Below are 27,940 nucleotides of genomic sequence, written 5' to 3' on the forward strand. Positions count from 1 at the left end.
CAAAAATACAAATCTGCATACAATCCGCAGTTATCTAAGGACAACTCCTACAAATCCCTCTATTTATATAATAACAATATATTCCATAATTTTCAGAATTATGCGATTTGGATTGCGGTCCCCACGGGCATTGCGTTGACAATGCTTGCGACTGTTTGCCCGGATGGTCCGGCGAATTGTGTAATCTAAAGCAATGCGATCCTCGATGCAACGAACATGGGCAATGTAAAAACGGGACCTGTTTGTGCGTGACTGGTTGGAATGGAAAACACTGCACCATGGAAGGTTGCCCGAATTCCTGCTCTGGACACGGACAGTGTAGAGTCGGCAACGATGGTCAATGGGAATGCAGGTGCTACGATGGCTGGGATGGCAAGGACTGCAACGTGCTTCTTGAACAGAACTGCAATGACGGAAGAGACAATGACAAAGGTACAAAACGAGGAGTAAATTATTATTTATAATTCGACAAATTAGATTATAGATGTTATTTAGATCATTAGATATATATGTGCAGAAAATTAAATTTAAATTCTAGTTCAACACTACAATAATTAAACACTATTGCATATTTAAATGTACTATATATAAAAAATTATTATTGGAATGATATAATAATAATGCAATAGATGTGATCCTCTAGTTACTTTAAGTAGGGTGCTTTATTTTATCCATGAATGGTTCTAGAGATAGATATATGTTTGCGTATGTTTGAAAGTATTCTATGGACACACCAAATCAAGAAACGTGTAAATGTTTCTTAGGAACTTGTTACTGTATTTTGAAAAGTAAATAGTAAAGTTAGTATTAGAACAGTGAAATTAACGAAGTTGTAAGATCTATGGACAAGGTTCTACCTTCGTGTTTTCGCGTTTCATTTTCATATTACTTCGAGCTCTAAATCATGGGTGTGGCTTATGCCAGCCATTTAGAGCCATTAGTCTCCGATATAAAGAACCCATTACTATACTCTATAACAAAAGAACGAATACAAGACGTTATACAAACGCATCTAATTTAACAAATGCGATGTGATATGTAGACTGTCGATTTCTATGCGTTTCTAGGAAATTCTAAAATGATAATACGCAAAAAATGTGGATAATATGCAAAAATATGAAAAAGTACTTGTTACAATTTTAATGAATGAAACAAATGTTTATGCACATAGGTATATTTCCTTAGGTGTCGTACATTATATCTTAATAGAAATATGAAATTGCATAAAAATTTGCTGTCTAGTGACACGACTATACGTCGAATGCGCCTAACACCGGTCATCTTTTCTAATTGCACGATAACGTACATACTTTCCAGACGGTCTCATCGATTGCGCGGATCCGGAATGTTGCTCGAATCATATATGTCGTAGCAGCCAACTTTGCGTGTCAGCACCGAAGCCGATCGATATACTTCTGCGAAAGCAGCCGCCGGCCATCACCGCTTCCTTCTTCGAGAGGATGAAATTTTTAATCGACGAAGGCAGTCTTCAAAATTACGCGCGTCAAGAAACCTTCAACGAGAGGTGAGTTTGTTCAGCACGATCACGTATTACGATTCTCCTTCGTCCAACGCGTCTCGTTACTTTAGAGAATCATTCTAACTGTAATAATAGTAATAATGACAGAATTATTATATAATAACACACACGCGTTATATTATTATTGTATATACTCGTGAGAAACGAATATATTCGTCGTACATTATAATACTTGAACGTGTCCGTCCCGTTGGTCCGTCCCAACTTTGATGTTACGTGCAATTCCTTTCTTTTTTTCTTACGTGTGTTCGATTAGACACTTGGAACAAATACAGTGAAACTCGGTAGCCACGACATATTATATATATATGATACGTAATGTCTTTTACTAATGACGTATACGTCTGAGAAGAGCGCGTGTCTTGCGAGACGGCTAGAGTTTATCGAGGATTTAAGGAGATTCAGATGACTGAATAATACCCTCTACTGCTATTGACGCACATGCCGCGTCGTTTCGATTATCTGACAATAATACGAAGACTACAGGAAAAGAACGTAATAAGTCACATTTCCTACTTTTTACACAGAAGCTTTACGATTCAGTGCATTGTGAATAAATCCTATATTACCAAAATTGTCCTTATATTTGGTTGTGAAGTTAAACAAGAGTTTTCTCATCCTCTTACAGATCTTCAAAATAATGCTTGTTATTGTATTACAATATTGAAGAAATTAAAATATTGCTTGTCCATTACCTTCTTCAAGCCATTAGTTATTTTTAAAAGACTTGCATCTCTGGATCTGACAGGTTGTTCTCATTTTCAATTATGTCATATAAAAATTCTTCCGTTTGATCATAAAGCGAAGTTAAAAGCAGGAAATCAATAAAAATATACTTATCATATTTTTCCCCTGTGACCTTCGTATCATTCTTCGTGTTTTATATGTTTATTCTGTATGTTTTAATAAAATATTCAGAAAACAAATGTGTGTTAAAGAGATATTAATTATTATTTAAAATAAAAATATTTCTAACAAGAAAAGTATCTCACGTTCAATGTAAAACAATGAATGTGTTAATTATAAAAAGTAACCTTTAGCTGTCTCGATCTATGACAAGACACATGCATCCTCTTCTACCTATCTTTATCTATCTATATATATATTTTTTCGTTATACAAAAACACGAAGACGTATACATAGATATGATATATTCTCTGCGTTGTTGTGACCCGTGTGAAATCACATCCCAAAAGTTTTATACATATGTTTGTACGTACGTGTGCGCGAGCGTGTGCCCTGCACTGAACCCCCAGTTCTCTTCACTCTACACTCTCATTCTATACTTTCTTCTTCGACTATATTCGCTACTCTCTTAATCATTCAATATGAAATCGATCGATGATACAACGAACGATCGACGGTCTTCTCCATATATACTGTTCTTTCTTTCTTTCTTTCTTTCTTTCTATTTCTATTTCACGTGTCCGTCCGAGTGAAGCTTGCGTGAATGTGTGACACCATCTACGAGCCTCGAGCTTTATGCCTATGATCATTTATTAAAAGAGTAATTAAAAATCTATAGTAGTTCATGAAAGTATTTGAATATTTACCATGGAAATCTTTTTATGTGTGTATTGTGTGTGTTATGTAAAACATTTTGATAGTTTAACACAGACAGAATTAACGGACATTTATTATATAGTGTTTATATAGTATATATAGCAAAATTATAATTGTTACCTAATGCCTAAAAATATTACATAAAATTAAGACAAAGAAATTAGTGAATGTTCTTTATGTTTCGGATAACACACATAACGTATTTATAAAAGGTATCTATAAGTGTTCAAATACTTTTGTGAATCATTATATTTAGAACCGTGTTTTCCCAACCGCATTTCTGGAACTGATTCCTAAAGACTTCTGCCTAACTTTCTTTCGAAGATATTTCGAAACATTTCGAGACATTTCGAGAACTCTTCTCACGTGATTTCTCTATATACAAGATCTCTATTTCATCCCCTATTACCCTAACTTACCTTTACTAAGATCCTCGAATTTTTATTTTATTGAACAAAAAACTTTCAATGTTTAAAGATATTTGACATAAAATTGAAACGCAAAGCCACCTTCTTTCTTCTATTATCCTAGATTAACCCCGATGCGTCCCTCTTATTCCTATACTACTATCCTTTTAATTCTTATATTTTAATTTTCATTTTCATCTCAAGAAACGAAAATGCTTTAATAAAAGAAATTTATCGAATAATAAAATTTATTTTTTTTGATGTATATTTAAACTTTAAAGACATAGATTTGGGTTAAAAATAATCTAAAAAGACTCAGTAGGATTAATCAAATTATTTCTCTACTCATATATTTCCTTCCTTCTCTCTATTTTCTATTCTCTTCTCCATCTTCTATTTCTTCTTCTTTTCTATCTCTCCGTCTAGTTTCGCCTTTAATCACATCATTTTAACTCGGCTCTGTTTTATCCGTGCTGCCTGGTCAGTATGTTCTGGAATCACTTCAACACAAGGTAAGAAAGCTACTATGACCAAGGAACAAAAAAGATACAAAAGAAAAAAAAGTAAATCAAAAGAAAAATGATATGAAAGTACCGGTTGCGAGTTCGTTTTGTAGAATATAAGTGGTTGAATAGCTGCTGATGCTGTTTGACGACTTTTTGCATTATTATCATGTGTAATACATAATATAACAATTCCTGCATCCGAAAAACGAGGTTGATACGCGCGCGTTCAATTCAGTTTCGAGGACGAGTCTATTCACGACTTGTCGACATTTGCAAAGGTCACGAAAATTGTCGACAAAACTGAAAAAGAATCTTCCCCGAACATTGTGACGCTGCGTACGACTGAATTAAAAAAAAATAAAGAGATATATGAAAGCTCACAACCACCAAACCCCATTCGTCTCCTTCTCATCAATGTTCGAATCTCTTTCTCGTTGCATGGTTTGGTTACCTTATTATTCCTACGTTGTCTTTCGTGCCTTTTAAGTTGAGCTTCTGACTTTGTGTTATTCGTGTATATGTGTATGTATATATATGTATTCATAGCATTTCGACCGATGCTTCTTCAGTGCCAACGAGGCATCCATAAGGAGTGATATGTCTCATATCAATGGTTTGCTCAGGTTTGGCGCGAAAAAATGAAAGTTTTATCTGAGAGTTTTATCTTGAGATCTTTCGTGAGAATTTTTAACATACGAGAGGAAAAAGAGCAGCACTGATCACTCGATAAAAAGTTTGTAAATTCTCAAGTACAGGTTAAATCCAAATGATGAATATTCACAAGAAATTAATTAATACTCTTCGACCAAATAAATTATTCACCTCTTTAGCACTGAAAAGCAGCGTTGACGAGACTGAGGTCGCGTTGACTGAATTTTCGACTTTATATTTCCAAGACATGTACAATGTACACGCACGAAGTACCAATATATTTAAACGAAGAAGTACTGCCACCTAAAACAACCTAGAACTTCGATCTTTGTAGATTTCATGAATTCTTGATTAGTACTAATAATTTTTTCCTTCATAAATATTAACTTATTAATTCTTCGCTCAAAAATATGAACATTTTGCAAATGACAGTACATTTTCGTTAGAAAAGTTCTAAATTAATAAACACTGCAAGACAAAGTACGAACTTCCAAAAGTAATACTGTGGTAGATTGAAATTAGATTAGAGATAACAGTTGCTTTGTTGTTAGCGTGCCACGGAGCACAGTGGAAAAAAGTAATCACCTTAGTTTGACACGATCGAGCAGAGACAGCTATTGGATCGTTAACATTGTTGTTTCCTGACAGTCGATCGGCTGTTGTCCGTGGCCGCGTTGTCACGCATCTTGGCACCGGTCTGATGGGAGTGCGAGTCAGTACCAGCACACCCCTGGAAGGCTTCACCTTGACGAGAGACGACGGCTGGTTTGATCTCCTGGTGAACGGCGGTGGCGCGGTCACTTTACAATTTGGAAGATCGCCATTCAAACCGCAGAGCCACATTGTTTTTGTACCATGGAACGAGGTAATGCTACATTAAATATGTGATTGATAATTGCAAATTGTCACTGTATAAGTCGAATAAAGATTATCGAGAAGAATATGATAAGCAGGTAGATTGCGGATTTTTAAGCATTTGTGGGAAATTCAAAATTAAAAAATATGAAACTTTTTATTTTTGATGTAATTTAAATGTTCAAATATTAATATAGAACGTATAAATATTAACAAAAGAATATTTATAGTAAATGGTATAAAATACAACATATGAAATGTAGTGTCATGTTTAAACTAACTTGAGCACAAAATGTCCTATGTTTACGCAATAATCTATAAACAAACACACTTTTAATACATGAAATCTTATCTGTTCTAAAGGTGGTAATAATCGATAAGATAGTCATGAGCACCGCAGAAGAAAAGCAAACAAGCCACATTCCATATGCTTGTGCAGCGCACGATTACGACCTGATGAAACCAGTGGTCCTGGCAACGTGGAAGCACGGTTTCCAGGGAGCGTGCCCTGACAAAAGTGCTATTCTGGCCGAGTCCCAAGTTATACAAGAAAGCCTGCAAATACCTGGCACGGGTCTCAATCTCGTTTACCATAGCTCCAGAGCAGCCGGCTATCTCTCCACCATACAGCTGCAGTTGACACCTGAAGTCATACCTCCAACCCTTAATCTAATTCATCTGAGAATCACAATCGAAGGAATTCTGTTCGAGAAAACCTTCGAAGCAGATCCAGTGATAAAATTCACTTATGCTTGGAATCGACTGAACGTGTATAGACAACGCGTTTATGGTGTCACCACTGCTATGGTGAAAGTTGGATACGAGTATAATGATTGCAAAGATATTATTTGGGATGTTCAAACGACGAAACTGAGTGGCCATGACATGTCCATTTCTGAAGTTGGAGGCTGGAATTTGGATATCCATCATAGATACAATTTCCACGAGGGGATTCTTCAGAAAGGAGATGGCTCGAATATTTATTTGAAGCAAAAGCCTAGAGTGATTTTGACTACTATGGGCGATGGACATCAAAGGTCTCTGGATTGCTATGATTGCGATAGACAAGCAGAGGCTTCTAACCAGAGGCTTCTTGCACCCGTTGCTCTTGCAACTGCTTCTGATGGATCTATCTTTGTTGGGGACTTCAATCTTGTCAGAAAGATTCTTGTCGATGGCACTGTTAGAACTGTTGTTCGGCTCAAGTAAGTTTTCTACTGAATGTTGATATATCTTTTCGTGAAATTTCAAGTTACGACGTGTGCCCTCACTCACGAATCTTGCCTTGAAATTGGAAACAACTAGATAATTGTCAAGAAATACGAAGAAATATCGTTTAACTTCGCATTATTCTATTCGCATCTTATCACTCTTATTAATTGAAATACACGTAAACTACTTTTGATAGAACAAAATATGTCTTAAAATAGTTTTATAATCGAATTGAAAACAGTCTGTGTACAACAATATCTATAAGATTAAAATAATCAGAACTTTTTATGCAATCTCAACGATTTTGTGTTCTTTTTTACAGTGCAACAAGGGTATCTTACCGTTACCACATAGCCCTCAGCCCTCTAGACGGCTCCCTCTACATTTCTGACCCAGAATCACACCAAATCATTCGTGTACGCGACACCAACGATTACTCTGAGCCTGATCACAACTGGGAAACAGTCGTCGGCTCTGGAGAACGTTGTCTTCCTGGCGACGAAGCTCACTGTGGCGACGGTGCTCTGGCCAGAGACGCCAAACTTGCCTATCCCAAAGGAGTAGCAGTCTCTGCAGACAACGTGCTTTATTTCGCCGATGGAACTAACATCAGAATGGTCGACAGAGATGGTATAATCACCACAGTAATTGGAAATCACATGCACAAGTCACACTGGAAGCCAATTCCTTGTGAGGGTACTTTAAACGTGGAAGAAGTTCATCTTCGTTGGCCTACAGAATTAGCAATCAATCCTCTGGACAACTCGTTACACATGATAGATGATCATATGGTGCTTCAATTGGCTCCTGATGGTCGTGTCAAGGTCGTTGCTGGACGTCCTCTTCACTGTGCTTCTCCATCTTCATCGTTTGACACTGAACTAGCTACACATGCTACCTTGGTAATGCCTCAAAGCATTGCATTTGGCCCTTCAGGAAATCTATATATAGCAGAAAGTGATTCTCAAAGGATTAATCGTGTGAGAGTGATTGGTACAGATGGTAAAATTTCACCATATGCTGGAGCGGAGTCCAAGTGTAATTGTTTGGAACGTGGTTGTGATTGTTTCGACGCTGACCATTATCTTGCTTCCACTTCAAAGTTTAATACGATATCTGCAGTTGCCGTTTCTCCTGATGGAGTGGTTCATATTGGTGATCAAGCGAATTACAGAATTCGATCCGTAATGGCCAGCATTCCTGATGCTAGTGGCGCTAGAGAGTATGAGATTTATTCTCCAGACACTCAAGAAATCTATGTATTCAATAGATTTGGTCAACATGTTGCTACCAAGAACATACTCACTGGAGAGATTGTTTATCAGTTTACATACAACGTAAATACTAGCAATGGAAAGCTGAGCACTGTCACAGATGCAGCTGGGAATAAAGTATTCTTGTTAAGAGACTACAGTAGCCAGGTGAACTCCATTGAGAACACTAAGGGACAGAAGTGCAGGCTGAGGATGTCTAGAATGAAGATGTTGCACGAATTGAGCACTCCAGACAATTATAATGTAACCTTCGATTACCATGGACCCACTGGTCTATTGAAAACCAAATTAGACAGCACAGGAAGGAGTTATGTGTACAATTATGATGAATTTGGCAGACTCACCTCTGCAGTCACTCCAACAGGCAAAGTGATCAGTCTGACTTTTGATCTAAGTTTGAAAGGAGCAGTTGTGAAGGTTGGACAGAATAATAGAAAACCAATCTCAATGCTCATCAAAGGATCGTCTGTGGTTACGAAGGTTGGAGAGGCTGAGCAGAGAACAACAGTTCTTTCTGATGGTTCTGTGGGTCAGGTCACACCATGGGCTCACACTGTCAGTACAGATACCTTACCATACTCAGTATTGGCGGAAATAGAACCATTGTTAGGTGAAAGCTACCCAGTTCCTGCTAAGCAAAGAACAGAGATCGCTGGGGATTTAGCAAACAGATTCGAATGGCGATACTTTCTCAGAAAGTTTCAAGGGAATAAATATAGAAGCGAATCGAAGACTGTGGCACAAGTTGGTAGAAAGCTTCGCATCAACGGGGACATTTTATTGTCTCTTGAATATGATAGAGAAACTAACAGCGTGGCAGTTTTCATGGATGATGATGCGGAGCTTCTAAATGTCACCTATGACAGAACAGCAAGACCAGTTAAATGGGGACCCAGAAATGGAATCTTCTCCGGTGTAGAGCTTGAATATGATCGTTTTAGTAGATTGACAAGCTGGACCTGGGGAGATATCAGTGAAACCTATGGCTTTGATAGAGCTGGAAGATTGTACGAAATTAAATATAGTGATGGAACATCCATGGTGTATGCATTTAAGGACATGTTCAGTAGTCTTCCACTGAAAGTAACTACACCAAGAGGAAGTGATTATTTGTTGCAATATGATGAAGCTGGAGCACTGCAGTCGTTAACTACTCCTAGAGGACATATTCATGCGTTCTCACTACAGACTTCTCTTGGGTTCTATAAATATCAGTACTACTCGCCGATGAACAGACATCCGTACGAGATTTTGTATAATGATGATGGACAGATCTTGGCGAAAGTGTACCCGCATCAGAGTGGCAAGGTTGCTTACGTTTATGATCATACTGGGAAGCTGGAAACTACTCTTGCTGGTAAGTGATACCCATTATGATCATAATTACTTATAGTCTTAAATACCAATACACAAAAAAATAACGATTATAAATATTGTTTATTGCAATTCATCGATGTTAGTTAACTATTCAGTGTAAAAGAAGAAAATTTCTTTCAATGATTTTTTTTCAACAACACGTACTTGTAATAGATTTAATATTTAGTGGAATCATATATACTATATCACTAATACTTTTAATCTGTAAGAACTTACTACAGTATAGTCACCCACAAAACTCATCATCTATCTTCGTTAATATTCCATAAATTTATTAAATCTCAAATATCCCCATACAGGACTGTCTTCGATCCACTATACGTATCAAGAAACCACGAGCCTCGTCCATAGCATCGACATTAACGAACCCAATTTCGAGATGCGTATAGAGTACAAATATCACGCAGGAATCGTTAAAGATGAAAAGATCAAATTCGGTAGCAAAAGTGGCTTGGACAACGCACGCTATCGTTACCAATACGATGGCAATGCCAGGATATCCGGTATCGAAGTTGACATCAACGGCAAACAACTTCCACAATTACGTCTGAAATACAACCAAAACCTGGGAATATTGGAAGGCGTAGGAGATCTCAGAATATATAGAAATCTCTTTAACAGATCTGTAATGCAAGATAGTAGCAAACAATTCTTCACCGTCACTGATTATGACGAGCATGGGCGAGTTAAAACAGTTTTGATGAACATTAGATCATTGGATGTATTTAGAATGGAACTCGAATATGATAACCGAAATCGTATAAAGATGAGAAAATTGTCTATTGGAAAAGATGCCATGGAGAAGAAAGAATGGACAAAGATGGAGAAGATAACTTATAATGCTGACGGACATGTTTTAGAAGTTGCTGATACTGAGAATAATTGGCAATATGCTTATGATGAAAATGGTAATGTGATTGGAGTTACAGAACATAATGAGAAGATCGCATTAGGTTATGATAGTGGAGATCGGGTTGTTCAATACGGTGACGTCGAGTTTAACTCTTACGATGGACGAGGATTCGTTGTTATTCGAGGAGAGCATAAGTACAGGTTCGTATAAAATTATATTATATATCATTTTTTAACATGTTCTATATTCAAGAAGAAATTTGAGATAAAGCTGGGTTAAAACATTTCATTACTTAAAAACATTTTTGTGCAGGTTATTAACCATTGTTATTTTTAAAAGTGATGACTTCCATGTTATAGATATATAAATATTTGAATAATCATTTTTTTCTATTATTTATTTTATGTCGAGATAAAAAATTCGCTTTAGGAGCAAAAATATAGTACACAAGGATCACTATTATCGAAATTTGAATTTCTATTTATTTAGAACTAAATTATTCTTGACCTTTAATGATTATAAAATAATCTGCTGAAATTATAAAGCTAGAAAATTCTATATTTACGCGAATCATTCGTGTACAATTAATCGTTTGTAGTGTACTTTAGCGGAAAGCTAGTTTTTTTTATATCAAGACAAATTCAACCATGTGCAATAAAGGCTTCCAAAGTCAAAAAGAATGGGGTCAACGAAAATAGCTCTCTTTTATAACATAATTCCTATTATATTTAGAGTCAATATTTTTATTTTTTTAATTAAAACTACAACTACTCCTAAACTTGACTATTATATATAGAATTGACTATATAAGCGAAGTATACATTTTATCATACTGACGTGATCAGTGTTATTACTATTTTTTAAATAATTTAGTTAACTCTTACCTGACTTTAACTTTGTTTTACATAGATACAATTCACGCGGTCAACTGATCCACGCTTCCGAGCATAAGAAGTTCCAGATCTGGTACTTCTACGACGACCGTGGCCGACTGGTCGCCTGGAACGACGACCGCGAGAACATCACGCAGTTCTTCTATGCGAATCCAAAGACGCCGGATTTGATCACGCACATCCATTTCCCGAAGTCCTCGAAAACCTTCCGATTCCTCTACGACTCCCGCAATTTCCTCATGACAGTGGAGACATCAGAGCAAAGATTCTACGTTGCAACAGATCAAAATGGCTCTCCTCTAGCTCTCTTTGATACCAATGGAAATCTGATAAAGGAGATGAGACGCACACCATTTGGAAAAATCATCAAGGACACCAATCCAGACTTCTACTTGCCCATAGACTTCCACGGTGGTCTCCTGGATCCAAACACTAAATTAGTTTACCTAAACAAGCGCTTGTACGATCCGACTGTTGGCCAGTGGATGACACCAGCGTGGGAGCAAATGGCCAACGAACTCACCACTCCAACCGACATTTTCATCTATCGTTTCCGTAATAATGATCCAATTAATTTCAAACAAAATGTGGAATACATGACTGATCTGGCTAGTTGGCTGAAATTATATGGCTACGATATTTCTGCAATGCTTGGTTCCGAATACATGAAACAAATGGTGTACCAACCTAGCGCAACCATCACATCACCTCAATTGACCCCAGACTTTGGTGTCATGTCTGGTTTACAGTGTATTGTGAATCGCGTACACGAAAAGTTCTCAGATCTAGGTTTCGTCCCTAAGCCATTACTCAAGCTGGAACCAAAAACGAGGAATCTTCTTCCCAGAGTGGCTCATCGTCGCGCCGTCTTTGGAGAAGGTATCCTAGTTTCCCGTGTCGGTGGAAGATCACTTGTCAGTGTAGTAGACGGTGTGAACAGCGTAGTCCAGGACGTAGTGACATCTGTGTTCAACAACTCATATTTCTTACCTCTACACTTCAGTGTCCACGATCAAGACGTGTTCTATTTTGTGAAAGACAATGCACTGAAAATTCGCGATGACATGGAGGAACTTCGTCGTCTAGGTGGCATGTTCAACGTCTCAACCCATGAAACTACCGAACACGGTGCAGGTACCTGGAAAGAACTAAGATTACACAATCCAGACGCTGCTGTGGTGATCAAGTATGGAGCTGATCCTGAACAAGAGAGACACAGAATATTAAAACACGCTCATAAACGAGCAGTAGAAAGAGCTTGGGAAATAGAGAAGCAATTGGTTATGGCTGGTTTCCAAGGAAGAGGCGACTGGTCTAAAGAAGAGAAAGATGAACTAATTAGTCGAGGCACGGTTAGTGGCTACGAAGGTGTGGACATTCATAGTGTGCATAGATATCCACAATTAGCTGACGATCCTGGTAATGTAGCGTTCACGAGAGATACCAAAAGGAAACGAAGAAAGAGTGGAAACAGGCGTAACAGAATCCACAGGCATGACTCGTGATTCGAGGATGTGACGCGGGATCGTAACGCTATTTGGGACTTGATTCACGCGCCCACGTGAATCGCGCCGCCGGACAAAAAACGAAAGAATACTGAAGAGAGACAAGACTAACGTTCGTTCCATCGAGCCGATTATTATAAGGCTCGTCGTATACGTGCCGTCTATCCTCTAATCCTCCCCGATCGTTCTCTCTGTTCTCTTCTCACCGCACTCGTGGATCAAAATAGCGGACAAGGAAGCGAAGAAACGCGTCCTCTCGATCAGTGGCGCTGCTGTCTTTATTTCGTGTGTAGCAAACCCCGCTCGGTGTGCCATAATAGCGTCGCTTGTGATTCAATCGTGTTCGTAATCGTTTCTTTTGTCGACAGCGCGATCGAAGATGTCCGTTCGAGTAAGTTTATTAACATACGTACACGCCAGAGGTGGAAATATCGTAATGTGGTGTTAAGATTCAGCTAGTCACTGAAAGAAAAGGAAAGAAGGGAAGCTTGTTACGTGGTGATTAGTTTGTAATCAAACGAGATGATACTTACTCTCGCAAGTATAAGTATAATTACGTGTTATAAGACTTTGAAGTTATGTGCATGAACTTAAGGTGCCGTCCGTGAAACGAAATTCAAGAAAAGACGAAACCGAAGAAAATAGAGGACGAGTGCGTGAAAGAGATAGGAGAGAAGTACTTTCATGCTCGTTCAGAGTGATCGATCGATCTGGAGCTTGGTGTATCGATGCAACAGGGTCTAATGAGACGTGCACGTCGGGGGCGTTTTCGTTCTCGTAGAAGGAATTATATTTATGCAAGACGACGATACTTTTTTCGCGACCTATAGATCAACATGCGAAGGAACGAAAGGGAAATGCAAAAGAAAAAATGAAAAAAAAGGAAAGAAAATAGATACGTCGACACAATAAATATACAGCAGATATTTTTAACATGACGCAAATGATGTGCTAGTGCGAGGCGTGCGATTGTACATATAGCTACTCGATTAATCGTAATGTGTAGATAATATATATATAATATATATATATATATATACATAAAGAAACCGGTAAACTTAAGTGGAAACTGTCGATAATGCTTTTATATATGTATACATGTACACACACGTACACGTGTAATAAGCGTTCGTGTGTGTACCAAACACGCGACACACATACGAAATATATACATACAATATATACGAACAACACGCGAGACACCTACACCCATTATATGTAGGAGATGATACGTGAATTGATCGAGAAATGCGTTTTTCGAGAAGAGAAAAAGGAAAATGAATCGAGATTGGATTAACATAGACTCAGGTCTACGCGTATGTACTCTCGTTTGCCTGTTGAGAAAGAATATCCACCTGGAAAAATCGAAAGAGAAAAAGAGATAAAAGATGCTGCGTTTAATCTGTTCGAAAATTGAAACGGCCGATTACATTATATGTATGTGGAAAACGAGAGTGGAAAAATAACGAAAAAACGTGTAAATAGATATGATAGGTATAAAGAAAAGTTTGCGTGTCGTACTAAAAGCTGTACTAATCCGGCGTGGAATTCGTTACGTTGTATTTTATGCCTCGTGTCAGTACTTCGCGTGACGTGATGTAACGGGACGAGCAATAGACGAGCAAAGATGACGTGACGAGATACGTCAAGGTAATAATGTCCAGGTGGAATAATAATAATAGTAATAAAATAATAATATAATAACGATAATAATATAACGATAACGGTATAATAATAATAACGTAATAATGATAGTAATAACGGTATGATAATACTAATACTAATAATAGTAATAACTAATAAAAAAGGAAATAATATTAATACGATATAATATACTATTGTACGGAAATACCCTGCCTATCTTTCTACTAAAAATGAAAAATTATTTTTTGAATTGTGTCGTCAAAGATGTCCTATGTAACCGTGTGTCTGTGGGATCGTCCCGTGGAAATCAACCCTTGCGCCCCATCGAGATATATCGAAGAATCTCTTTGAAAAAAAATGCAACACCTCCTCTCTATTTAATAAGGGTATAAACTGAATTCATCGGTGTTTATCGGTATTGGGTAAATTAAAGAAAAGAAAAAAAGTAAAAAAAGAAAACGAGTAGTAGAAGTCAAGTTCTGTGGTTTCTGGAACGAGGTGAAATCTAAAAGGGGGGAGAGCAAGAGAAAGATGGTGAAGAAAGAAAGAAACTGACATAGAAAGTAAAGAACGTCAAAGGAACGAGAGAAATAAAACGATAACGCGATATAATACGTACATGTAAAAGTAAACGTAAAAAATAGAGGAATAGCGAGCCAACGTGCGAGCCACGTCGCTCAACCACGTTGTGTTCCAGGTAGTTGTACCGTGGACTTAAAGCAAAATAAAAAAAACATACATAATCATAATTAACAAAGTAAACGTACACTAGACGAGTTAAACGAGGGATTTTAGTAAACGGTGTTAAGACTTGTGTGCTAGTGAACCTTTAAACAATAAATGAAAAAAAAATTGATAAAAAGCCGCTGTACATATCCGTTGTGTATAGCCAGTGTGTCGCAAAACCCACGCAAGTATAGTAGATTCGCGTCCACGTTGTAAGAACGGTGCATTTTTCTACGAAGTAACGGAAAGTGATGGTCAAACGACGCGCGTGTCCTTATTTTTTCTTTTTTTTAAACTCTTTTTATTCTTTCTTTTTTCTGAGTGAACGATCAATCGTCGCGTTCAAAATTCGAACGATTCCAATGATGGCTCACTTTCGTCCGTTCCGTTTCGTTTCTCGACAGTTCCATTTCCGATTCGTTCATCGAATTGCCTCCATTTTAGCGCAAATGGATGGATCGTTATCGCGACTTTTCTTTTTATAGCAGATGAGACGAGGCCCGGGGTGACACGAGGCATATCAGTCTGTGATCCACCATTTTTCGATATTCCCCCATACACGAACTTTATATCGTAACTTAATACGGATTTTACATTCGTTCCTACCTTTCGAAGTTTTTTAGCGTTGGGCCATTATCAGCCTCGGGCTCGACTCTTGCCACATATTTATAATTAGGTTGGTGCATATGAAATATTGTTCTGAAGTTTGAATTTACCGCTGCAATACCATCCATTCAATTATGTCCTATCCTTAATTGTCAACCACGTTAATACTTCGAGTACTGATGACCACATGTTGGCGTCACGGAGGGGTTGCTTCCGAAGACATGTGATGCCACGTTAACGTCGCGTGAAAATATTTTTCGGTTCAATTGTATTCGAATTGTAATCTTCGACCCAGCACTCGTCGACTGTTAAAAAAGAAGAAATTTATTATAAATCACGTGCGTTCGATATTAAGAAATTTTAGAATAAAAACACGAAACTTAAACAAATTTAGAGAAAGTGTCAAATTTCTGGGAATTTTGCATTTGAGGAATGTCAAAGACATTTCTTGTCCCACCTAAGCAATCTTTTAATGCGTAAATTACTTTACTCCGTTCCGTTATGACTGTTCGAATTCTAAAACTGATAATTCTTACGAATCTAGAATGATCAGACAATATAAACATTGAAAAAGTATATTGGATGATATGGAAATTAGTTTAATGAAGTGCGCGATTAAAGTTTTCGATGTGCACCTACCTAATAAATCGGTTCCATTTTAGTAAAATTTCTACCTGATTTTTTATTTCTTTGCCATTTTCGACTCTCTCGAGAATATTATAGAACATTTAAAAGGACGATGCTTGTCTGATTTGTCCGTTAACTCGCCGTTACCTGCCATCCGCAATGTAATAGTGTTCTAGATACTCAGCATGCAAGACACATGTGGTATGTGTGAGCTCTAAGATGACAAAGGAGCCGATCGATACCACGCCAGGGAAAAAAGAAACACTTTTCTATGTGTACTCGTCTATACGCGAAACGATACTTAGGGAGAAAAGATGAAGAAAAAAAACAACGGAAATATGAAGGTCCTGTGTACTCGAGTTAACTTTACGCTTAGCGCATGGTCACCTTCGAGCGATACAGCACCGTGAGAATTCTGCTTTTGAAATGCAAATACATAGCATGACATAAAAAGATACCGATATCAACAACTGTATAGGTTGTCCACTAATATATGTGAAATATTTTAGGAGTTAATTATTGAATTATCTAAAAGCAGAGGTACCTTACCATTTGAGATATAATTACTTTTGCAATATTTTCTGATATTTTCCAAATTTGTTGAAACTCAATTTCACATTGGAATATCTCGATATTTCCAATAGGTGTTCCATACGAAATGGATTAACATACGTACGAAATTCGCTATATATTATAAACAAAAATTTATACGAACCTTTTTCGCTACTTTTAGATACTGAATCAACTCTACAAATATTTTCCATGTTTTATTGGACACCCTTCGGAACACGTCTGAAATGAATGATACTCGAAGTTTAAAATCAGTTTTCCGATTTAATTAAATCAATCACATTTATTATTCGTAATCTATACATGTGTATGGAACAATAGAGCTCGCAGGATTCTTGCGGAGGCTCGATCCCGTGGTAAGTTGCGGAATTAATTATTGTTATGCTCGACACGAATCTTCGCCGTCGACGGGAGACCGTCCGCTGTGTTTGGAAGGCGAACCGCGATCGGCACGCGACTAAAAGAAAGCAATACTTCGTAACTATCGTGTATATCTTTAAAAGAAGAAAAAAGGATATCTAATGCGTCTGACGAAAGAAAGAGAGAGAGAGAGAGAGAGGGAAAGAGAGAGAGAGAGGGAGAGAGAGAGAGACAGAGTAAAAGAGCGTGCAAGAATGTGTGTCAGGTAAAAAAAATGAGGAAAACGTTCACATGAACAAAGAATGAATGAGCAAAGAGTGAGCCAGAGCTATTATAGTAAATTAATATATAACATATGAGTTGTGTTAAACTATAGCCGAAGAAGAAAGTCGCGCGCGTTTTTTACTTTTCTTTCTTTACGTTCGAAGACGAACGAATTCTCGAAGAACCTCGCTGTGTAAGAGGAAACACATTTGTTCGTGATCGGTGTCTCGTTGTGTTTTTCCTGTTTTTCCAAGCGACACGTAAAAAACACGATCGATTTTTACGTGTCGCTGTGTCTTTTTGTACATATGCACATACAGAACTGCACGTCGTCGTCGATCGAAACTGCTCGATAACATATTTCTATTTTCATCTTTATTTTTGTTAATCTTCATTTTGATTTCGTTGACATTGTCGATTACTGTGTGTGTGTTCCGTACGTACGACATATGTAGTATATGGTAATCGAAGTGGCGACGCTTTTTTCTATTGCTCATGAAAACAGAAGGATCGAGCGAATCGGACATACGCGACATCGATGTCGACGATTTATTTTATTTAGGGTATCCGCAAAGTATCGATATAACGATAGTTTCATACAGAATGAGCCACGCCATCATCCACGCGACAAAAGAAACAAAAAGACAAAAAAAGAAAACCAGTCACCTCGATAATTGCGCCCTTTATACTTTCGTATAGAGTACGGTTGATCTAAAAGCGATGTGAGAACAAAAAAGAGAAAAAGAAAAATTCGAACAATGATTCCTTCCTCATGATTCGTAATTGGCGAGCGCGGAACATGGATTGAGAAATAATTAGGAGGAAGGTTCCATGGGACGCTATTTTGCAGTTCGTCCGTTTTTCTCTCTGTAACTTTTTCGTTTTGTCCTTTCGTCTACGATTGTACATATATTAATTATTGCGATCATTATGTAAATATTCTTCGACAACACAAATGAAGAAGATGAATGAAAGAAAGAAAAAAAAGAAAACACACACAACACACGCGCAGTCTGTCCGCGCGAGGTTTATTTTAAAGACTACATCATTATATAATGATTACCATGTAATGATATTTAATTGATAAGGTAACATATATTCTATACTCTTACACGCTAAGTACTCAATAAATATATCTATAAAATTTCCCCGTGTTTGTGATTGTCTGCCCTTTAACCCATCCCGAAGGTTCCCATCGTATTCGTGGCGTCTGAATCCAATCAAAAAGTTCTTTCTCACACCTCTGTCGTCCATTTTGTTTTCTAGAAAAATTCGGCTCCGTTTTTATACGTACATACATATGTAAATGTTCTCTTCGCACCTCTTGTCTCTCACCTGTCGTACAATTTCTTCCCCATGACAATAGCGAGAGGTTTTTAGATTTAAGTGTATAAATAAATATTTCTATATACATCATACATTATAAATGAAGAGTACAGTGGAAAGACATGATAAGTTACATTTTCCATTTTTCATAGGAAAGCAGTTTTTAACTTTCATATATACGTTGTCAATCAATCCAATGTTACCAAAATTATCTTTCTATTTCATTTTTATATCCTCTACGTAATTTTCAACATATCCTCTGCTATAAAGTTAAAATATCGAGGATATTAAAATATTCCTTGGTAATAATTTTTTAGTAAACTTTGACAAAATATTAACTGCATTTTAAAAACCATCATCTTCGATCCTAACAGGGCCAAAAATGTAATATGAAAATATTACTTTTTAGTCATAAAACGATATCAAAATAAGAAAGTCAACAAAAATGTATTTTATCAGGTTTTTCTCCTGTGATCTTCAAATGTATCATCCGGTGCTCTCGCTACAAGTCCGAAAATAGTACCTACGAATGCGTGATGTGATAAAAAGTTGTTTTTTGCTAAACGAGTAATGATGAGAGATTGATTAAAGACTTTTAGTAACATCATTGACAGAGTTCTCATTATTTATTTCTCTCTCTTTCGTACAAGCCCGTAATTTCGATTCTAAATGCGTATCCAACGAAATTCTTATCCTCCACTTTTACATCTCGTGTAACCTTTGCAACAATGAAGCCAAATTATAATAATATATAAGAAAAATACAGAAATTTTTTTCATTTACTCGATTTCTTGTGAGAAAATTAGAATACGTACGATGCATCCCGATGAGGAATTACAGTATTTTAACGTATATCGATCCCTAGTTTCGTCGTATTCACATTTCCGTTGTCTGTATCTTCCGGCAGTCTGGAAAAATTCGAAAACAAAAACAGGAGAAAAATTAAGAAAACCTTTTTAGCCAGATGACTGTTCTGTTCGATTAATCGCATGAAAGTAATTATAAATCGAGGAGAAATTGCAGATGGAATGGTAAAAGATCTAACGCTTTAATGGTTGAAAAAGTAAATTCTAATTGTTAACAGTTCCTACCGAGATCGACTGTTTTATAATCTTTATTGATGAGAAATAAATTTTACATGAATTTCGTATGCTTTTTGTACATCATTTATTACGGAACAACGTTTCTTTATGTTTCGAATCTTACAATTTGTATAATTTTTTCCAAAATATTTACAATAATCGCGCAATTACCTTATTTGTTTTATAAAAAGAAATCACGAAAAAAAGAAATGTGTACTTTTTAAACGGTATGAAAATCGGATCGCCATCGAATTGAATCGTTAAGTTTCATTTTGTACAATATACGTATAATGTGTACAGTTTTTACTTTACAATGATACAATATTTTGTACAGTTTATATAAAATTTTGTATCATTCTATGACGATGATACGCACCAACTTCTCGTAAAATTAAAATTTCTGTTGTAGTTGAGCAACCTGATTTATCATGGTAACAAGTTCGACAACCATAAAAAATTTTTGTTCCAAAGATTTATAAAAATTTCGATTTATAAGTATATAGTATGCACAAGTCGTAGTTATGAATTTATTAAAATTAAAAAATGATTTATTCCATTTACTCTATTTCACTACCTTTTCTTTTCTTTTATGCATGAAACATTCGACAACCAAATCACTTTTATCAGTGGAAATAATAATTTACAGGATAAAAAATGCACATATGCGAAATAATACTTATAGAAATATCATAAATAATTTAATTCTATTGCTAGCCACGATTTTCTTTTTGCTTTAAGATATATTACATTGGATATTTTCCAATAACCTACTTCTCTGAATACAGAATATATTTAATAAAATTTTCCCTCTTTGGCACAACAAAGCTAATTCGAATATAATTACCAAAGCAATTTTCTTATGAAATATCTTAATATTTTCTAGTATACGAAACAACTTTATAAGCTTAAAATTTACAAAATAATGTTGTTACTGTCAAAAGATTTCATTAATATGCAGAATATAATTAATGTATATCTTTAGAAAGAATTATTTGAATTAGGTGTATGTACCGCATGAAACACAATTTGATTGTGTAAAATGAAAACTTACATTGACTACCCTGAATGAGGAAGTGGAATGATAAAAGAAATGATACGGTAAATTCCTATCATTCTCACATCAATTCAGAATATTTCTACATATATTATACAATCAAATATTTCAAGATTATCCGAATTGAACTTCTTCCAAGGTAAAGGATCCACACGCCATATCTAATTTTTCATACTGTATATTTCAATTCTAAAGTACAAAATGAGAGTAGGATTTTCTCTATTATCAGCATCTCTTTCTTATTATAGAAAATATTAGATTATTTGTTACGTTTCCGTTATATTAAAGTTAATTCGGATAACCATGGTTCATATGCATTTCACACTGCATATTTAAATTAAAATACATTATTTAGTAATTGCCACACATTTGTTAAATGAGAATTTGAAAATGTTCATATACATTGCAAAAAAAGGATGTTCTATGGAAGAACTATTATTTAGTGCTACATAAATGGTGTGTAAATTTGCCAGTATAGAAGAGATAACATTTTATAATGTTATATCATCTACAGTGGCAAACATCCTAACCATATAATATAAGTTATTTATAACGCTGCAACCTGAATGCAATATTGGTATCGAAAATTTTAATCTCAAGTTGGACTGGATTTATATCTTTCTAATAGAATTCGTTGTTACAAATAGCAAATATAATAGCAACTATTTGTAGAAAAATACAAACAGATACTTGTTTACAAGAATAAATCATTAGTTTTACAGAAACTTAATGGTTTTCAAAGTGCAATTTAATTATCCTATTACAATACTACTTACTCGAGGCCTAGGCCCCAATTGATACCTTGAGCGAGAAACAAAATTAATGGTTGCCACGCAACTAACCACCTGATCCAGTCTAATAGTTGACCATACAAAACATGAGGTCGTTCCCATCTTCGCATATTATTAAGGCACATACACATATATGTATATATATATGTATTCACGAAAATAAATTATAAATTATTAATTACATCAAAAGGATACGGATTGTAAAACATTTTCTTGAGATCAACTTTTTCTTTACAATATGGACATGTTTGTTTTTTTCCTACAATGCACCATCCTCTGATACAAAATTCGTGAAACACGTGTTCACAACTAAGTTTGTACGTGTTTTCAATAACACCAGGTTCATTTTCTGACACTAAAAGTCTATTTCCACATACTGCACACACACCAGGTTCTAAAGTTCTAGTTGGCATATGGCCTGGTACATAATACTGCAAATTATTTAATATATTCCACCTTTTTATTTGACACATAGTCCACATCTGTATCCGATTACTGTGTACGTACCCCGATATGTGAAGCCATTTTATCTGCACATATTTCTGCAACATCTCTTCCTAATACTCCAAAATAAAGACCATAAAATAACAAAAGTAAACCACAATCCATCCATATTTGTGGCTTAACCTCAAATACAAGATTTAAACCAAAAAATGTGGCTAACATTACAACATAACTTATTATGCCCAACATATAACTTAATTTATAAATAAAAAGAAACCATTTATACACCAATCTATAAAAAAAGTTGAATGAATTACTAAGTTCACAGTAATACATAAATTATAATTAAAAAGACATACATACCTTGGTGTTGTACCTGCTATAGGTTTTTGTACAGCCTTCCTTACTATTAATCCTGTTATACAAGATGTTACTAACCAGAGAAATATAAATCTCCACCAATGATTTTTTAAACTAAATCCAAATGGAATTATCCACATAGCAATTAAAGTAACAAACTGAAAAAATATATAAATGTATCAAACTAAAACTTATGTGATTTTAGGACATACAAACTTTCATTTACCTGATATGACTTATAGTGTATTTTCCTCCATTCAACTAATATAATCTGTGCTACTAACAAAGTTAAAAATAAAATAAGCACCATTTCTAAATGCATTTCTTCATGCCCTTTATGTTGTTCGTGCATTTTTACATGTTGCACCCTGAAACGTCAAGTTAATTTTATACATTCATAATATAGTTCCTTGAATATACAATATCAGTTAGATTATATAATAATGAGTATTGATATTTACATCCATTTCTCTTCTACTGTCATCTCATCTTCACTCTGTAAAATATACACATATTTAATTAGAAAGTAGTATACATATAAAAAGCACATGAAATACAATTCATTGTTCTTCAATAAAAATTATAAAAATCGAATAATAATGAAACAGAATATACAAATAATTGCAAAGACAGCATGATGTTCATTGATGCATAATAATTTATACCTTTTTTAACATAAATATTGTCCTTGGAGGTTATATTTGCGTAAGCATGACTTACGTGTTCATTCTTATTTTACATAATATCAATATACTTGTATTTAGGATGATACTGTACCTTATTTGGGATTACGTGTGAATGCATAGTTAAGGTTATATTACGCTACTATTTATAAAATAGATTTTAATAAACTGACATAATACAGCAATAGCAAAGACTCTTTGAAGACATTGTAAAGTACTGTTCACAATGATGTAAATCTGACATGTTGATAAGCAGTAATGATGAACTTCATTTGATTTATACACATAAATAAAAACAGGTAAGAAAACAATAATTTGTTTCTTATAATATATTATCACTATATTGTCGAATGAAGTATCTAAAATGTAAATAATTTATTTGGACAATTAATCATATTAAATATTATTTCAGGCATATTTTTGATTTTTCGCGCTGAAATCCTTTCTCCAACCATATTGATGATAATACAATTATTGAACCTGCTATTGGAAACATATTATTCAAGTTGTGAAAAACATAATTGATAAATACGGTAAGATAGCAAAGACAAAGATTATAAAAATATCAATTTAAGAAGAGTGAATAATCTCCAGCAATTACTTTGTTAAAATTCCTGCAAAAGAGTAATAAATATCAATAATATCTATGTTACTCTAAATATATTCTTAATTATATGCTGTGATGATTAGCTTTCTTCGTAAAATTTTAAGTAAATTTAAAAAAGAATATGATTTTGTATTTAATTCTTTTGCAGAATATATTTTTAAAGAATAGAAACTGTTGTAACGTTGATTTCAGTTTTCAAAACGCTTATGTAACACTTTTATTTTGAGTAGTTGCTATAAAGAACGTGTTTACATTACTATTCCTATTCTAAATTATGTTTTTTTGTTTTATATCCGCTCTACAATTTTATAATAACTGAAATCTTATGTATTTTTATTATTCATCTCTTATGGTACAACTGCTTGTTGATAACGAATTACAATATGCTTACATTTTCAATTAGAAAGATGTACTTTATAAAGAATCCTATCTTTTACAGATTCACATAGTATTTTATAGGAAACGCAAATTTATATTAACATACTTTCTATTATTGGATATTTTTCCACAACCTAAAATTCGCTTATAACATACAATAATATCGGCAATTATAATATGCTTATACTTCAAACTTCGAAATTATATTTTACAAAGAATTATACGTTTTACACAGTATTAAATAGGACAATCAGATTTGTGTCAATACTTTTACTCATCATTGTATACTCCTGTGTAAAATACAAATTCACATAAAATTTGCTTACAATATACAATAATATCAACAATCAATATATTTTACCATTTTACATAAATTTATTACGTGTCATAAGAAATATTAAGTTTAAACTGCACGCGCAATTCCCATTCGTCATACACTTTTGTCCAAATGTGAATCGGTTCAGAGGCTCACCAATTAGCGACGTTCGTGTGAGTTCGTAAGTATTCGAGTGATCACGGATTTAAACCACGCCCATCGCTGCTGGCCAGAGAGGGAAGCTGGTAATTCACTCTGCGAAGGAGCAATATGAGCGTTTGTTTCTTGAGAATACGCGCGACGTGACGAAATTCCACAGTCGTAAAATCGCGTGTCGGAAGTGTCATCGGATCGCGCGTCATTCGCGGATTCAGTGAGTGATACAGTGTCGTGATTGGTTTCGTTCCGTCCACGGGGATACGGTTTTTGGTTAGTTTTCCAAGGCCCGAAAGGATATCGCCGCTCGTCGGTTCATTTGCCTCGAGGAATTGCCTTCGGTGAGTAAGAACACGGCACGTATTTAGAATGTGCGCGTGTTTCGTTAAAGTTTTTTCTGTCTGTCAAATCGTCGCACATATTGCCGACAGATTGTGCGTGCATTGTCGTCAATGAACTCACATGTCGCTTCTTGTACATGATTAAGGTTACGTATGTGTGTGTATGTGTCCGTGCAATTCTGTATAATTTGATCAAAAATTTGCAAAATAAGTTACCGAATTGCCCATCCCTTCCTGAACAATCCTCTTCCGGGATAAAACATCAAACGCTGAAATAAAATGCATTCTTTCTTCTATGTAATTTTATATGTATATACATACCATGCGGTTTATCTATTATATATGTGGTAGAATTTTTGTAGTTCACTTGCTTTAACAGGTAGTTTCTTCTATGTATGTTGGAGAAGTGTTGTCAGTACGTAATACTTTGGTAAACAAGCGGAGATGAATTAGGTCGATAATTTTACCTTCGGTTTCCACCTGAGTGCTAGATCAAATATCGAATCATAAATCACATTTATCTATTGCTACGTACTTAGAATTTTTCACTAGGAAATGTATACAGTATACAACCTATACGCCTTATCATTCGTCATTCTAATGTTCAATATTGACTTCAATCGGTCTTCTAACCTGACATGTAGTGATTTAATCAACGTTAGGTTAGGTTATAAATATAATTCTAGAACAATAACTATTTGAAAAAAATATTTAGTAATAATTCTGAAAATTTCTGGAAATTTATGTTTCTGGAAATCTTCGTGACACTTTTGTCAAATTTAAATTCACATAAGAAAGTCACATGAATATTTTGATTATGTTGCGTTAATTAAGTTTCGCATTTTTATCACAAATTTTTTCAACGTTTAGTACACATGTTTTTGTTATAAATCTTTTCTTCCTTAATGTGGTTTATAATTAACGACAAGACAAAATTGAATGGGTGGTATTGGCGCGCTAAATTCGAACTTCAAAGAAAAGACATTTCATACGCACAAAGCTAACACAATACATAATCTTACCCTGTTACATAAAAATATTCAATAATTCTGATAATTGGCAAATAGAAGAAATCTATTTGAACTTTGTTTGAATTAGCGTGAAATTTAATATAGTTCGTTTCGAAGAAATAGTATTGAATGTAAGTTACGTAGTGTCTATTTTACGCTGAATCAGTCAAAGAACTCGAAAGGAGCAAAATCCTCGTAGCTGCGCTGTTTGAATGTTGTATAAATTGGCGGCTATCCAAGTTTCCTTACTCTCACCACGTTCTCGGTCTCGGGGTCCACGCTATCACATTCCTTGCTAGTATATGTACGTGCTGTCTTTCCGCATGATTTTGTGCAAACTACTTTTATCGACTGATACATAATGTAATAATACTGCAGTGTTATTTGTAAATACATACGAATGGCCTTAGGTTAAGTTAAGCATTGAGCAGCTTTTTTAAAACGATTTATATTTAAGAATGGAATTACAAATTTTACTTAATTATGCTAATAATATAGACGGATATAGAATGTGAATCAAGTAAATTACATTTGCCACAGTTTTAAAATACAATCGTTGATGTGATCGCAATGTTACATCATTTCTTCATTGATCGTATTAGTCGGCCTAACAAAGACCGTTTTTCATAATAGCATGATACCTTACAAGACGCATTCATTTTTAAAGTTCAACGCGTTATCTTTACAGTTGAGTATACATGATTACTTCGCATGTAATATACAAATAAATTCAATAGTCATGAATACATTTTTAATTCTGTCTTAATACGATTTAAAATCAGTAATAACAAATAGATCATAAAATCTCTAAATGGATGACAATTTTTATTTTAAATATAAAATTAATTACTCTTCTGGAATGAAAATACATTCAATATTGCAAGGTTAGAGTATCTAGAGATTAGAAATTTGAAAGCAATGTTTATCGCGAACATGAAAGTGAATATCACGTGAGAGAAGCAGTCGCTGTGGTTTATTCGCGATAGTAATAGTAATCCTGGAAATAAGTCAGAGATGCGTAGATGTATCGTCGTAAATCACGGCACTACTTACTATCAAAAGATAGGACGCATTAATTATTCACGGAACTACGTTCGATACTATGTTAAATAACTACGTATTTTAAAAATATTGAAGTCGTATAAATGTGATTTTATCTAAATTATAACTATTTTTCAACTATTTTTGTTAATTTCATATATGCAATTCTTATTTAAAAAAAAAAAAAATAATACTGTTTTTCAAGATATACGTATTATTCAAAATTATTAAGAATTTAGAATAACGAATAAATGTTTGGAAATGTTTGGAGTCGATGTATGTGTCCCGAACTTTTTCCATCTCATTTACCTGTTCCTCGCGTAACTTAGAAAGCCCACCTGTTGAAATCGACCTTCTCTCCGTAGCTAACTATAAAACCCATAAAAAGTGAAAATCTAACGTGTAGAGCTTATTGGATTCTTGCATGCTTCTTTAAACAGAAATCAAACAATATCAAAAACGTGCAACGTGAAAGTCTCATACAAACTTCTAAAGTATTTCACGCGCTTCATAAGCTTTCTTTTACTTTCTGTACATATTTAGAATTCTCTCTCATCATATACGAAATTATACTTGCAAAGACACAATTCTGAATATAAAATTTAATAAAAAGAACTGCAGATAACGAGATCTAACGATTTAATGAGAAGTTACAAGAAAAGTAAAATAATTTTGAATGTAGAAGCTCATAAAAAAATTTAGATAAAATATTTAAGGAAAAGTTACAGGCTGAAAATCTTTAAACGATGACTCAGACAGAAAGTTATTTACAAGATAACAATTTTATCAGTTTGCGTCGCATGAAAGCGAAAAAAATACTTCAACTACTAAAACGATTAAATTCACGTACATATAAATTCATGTGTTTTATCTGATCTTATCATATTTGTGCATATATGTATATACATATACATACAT

The 27,940-nt window shown here is 34.8% G+C and overlaps 3 protein-coding genes and 1 long non-coding RNA gene across 23 annotated transcripts in view; 2 read left to right on the forward strand and 2 right to left on the reverse strand.

Moving 5' to 3' along the window:
* Positions 1-18,579, forward strand: part of Ten-m (teneurin transmembrane protein Ten-m) — a 653,992-nt gene extending 635,413 nt beyond the window's left edge. For 10 of the 11 annotated variants that reach the window (XM_069110243.1, XM_069110245.1, XM_069110251.1 and 7 more), the window contains 8 exons: positions 97-432; positions 1,318-1,525; positions 3,996-4,022; positions 5,316-5,532; positions 5,886-6,727; positions 7,057-9,365; positions 9,685-10,438; positions 11,148-18,579. In XM_069110243.1, the coding sequence (XP_068966344.1) occupies positions 97-432; positions 1,318-1,525; positions 3,996-4,022; positions 5,316-5,532; positions 5,886-6,727; positions 7,057-9,365; positions 9,685-10,438; positions 11,148-12,636 (6,182 nt within the window). In that variant the 3' untranslated portion in view covers positions 12,637-18,579. The remainder of the gene's footprint in view (positions 1-96; positions 433-1,317; positions 1,526-3,995; positions 4,023-5,315; positions 5,533-5,885; positions 6,728-7,056; positions 9,366-9,684; positions 10,439-11,147) is intronic. The other variant, XM_069110246.1, reaches the window with a different exon arrangement.
* LOC138178419 (uncharacterized) lies at positions 322-11,212 on the reverse strand. Of its 2 annotated transcripts, none has more exons than XR_011172699.1 (5): positions 11,123-11,212; positions 5,253-5,538; positions 2,761-4,010; positions 1,311-1,603; positions 322-403 (listed from the first exon to the last, which is right to left on the reverse strand). It is a non-coding gene; the product is annotated as an uncharacterized LOC138178419 (long non-coding RNA). The 2 variants fall into 2 exon arrangements; XR_011172700.1 differs by having other exon boundaries at positions 1,703-4,010.
* On the reverse strand, positions 17,024-23,423 carry LOC138178418 (E3 ubiquitin ligase Rnf121). Of its 7 annotated transcripts, XR_011172697.1 has the most exons (11): positions 23,268-23,423; positions 22,952-22,986; positions 22,717-22,858; positions 22,494-22,648; positions 22,194-22,422; positions 21,882-22,117; positions 21,672-21,788; positions 19,575-19,667; positions 19,162-19,477; positions 18,769-19,018; positions 17,024-18,695 (listed from the first exon to the last, which is right to left on the reverse strand). XR_011172697.1 is itself a non-coding variant. In XM_069110257.1 (9 exons), the coding sequence occupies exons 1-8, from the start codon at positions 23,292-23,294 to the stop codon at positions 19,604-19,606; spliced, it is 1,005 nt and encodes a 334-aa protein (XP_068966358.1). In that variant the 5' UTR covers positions 23,295-23,423; the 3' UTR covers positions 17,024-17,266; positions 19,575-19,603. The 7 variants fall into 7 exon arrangements, 4 of the variants coding, with proteins under 4 accessions (XP_068966358.1, XP_068966357.1, XP_068966356.1 ...); XR_011172698.1 differs by lacking the exon at positions 18,769-19,018 and having other exon boundaries at positions 19,283-19,477; XR_011172696.1 differs by having other exon boundaries at positions 18,769-19,477.
* A 1,297-nt stretch (positions 23,424-24,720) lies between these two features.
* Synd (protein kinase C and casein kinase substrate in neurons protein Synd) overlaps positions 24,721-27,940 on the forward strand; it is a 59,584-nt gene continuing 56,364 nt past the window's right edge. Inside the window, exon 1 of one of the 3 annotated variants that reach the window (XM_069110531.1) lies at positions 24,721-24,971. The gene's annotated coding sequence lies outside the window, so the exon portion shown is untranslated. The remainder of the gene's footprint in view (positions 24,972-27,940) is intronic. The other 2 variants (XM_069110527.1, XM_069110530.1) reach the window with 2 other exon arrangements.

Source organism: Bombus flavifrons, chromosome 3 (genome assembly GCF_040668555.2).
Source record: "Bombus flavifrons isolate JBK064 chromosome 3, iyBomFlav1_principal, whole genome shotgun sequence".
NCBI lineage: Eukaryota > Metazoa > Arthropoda > Insecta > Hymenoptera > Apidae > Bombus > Bombus flavifrons.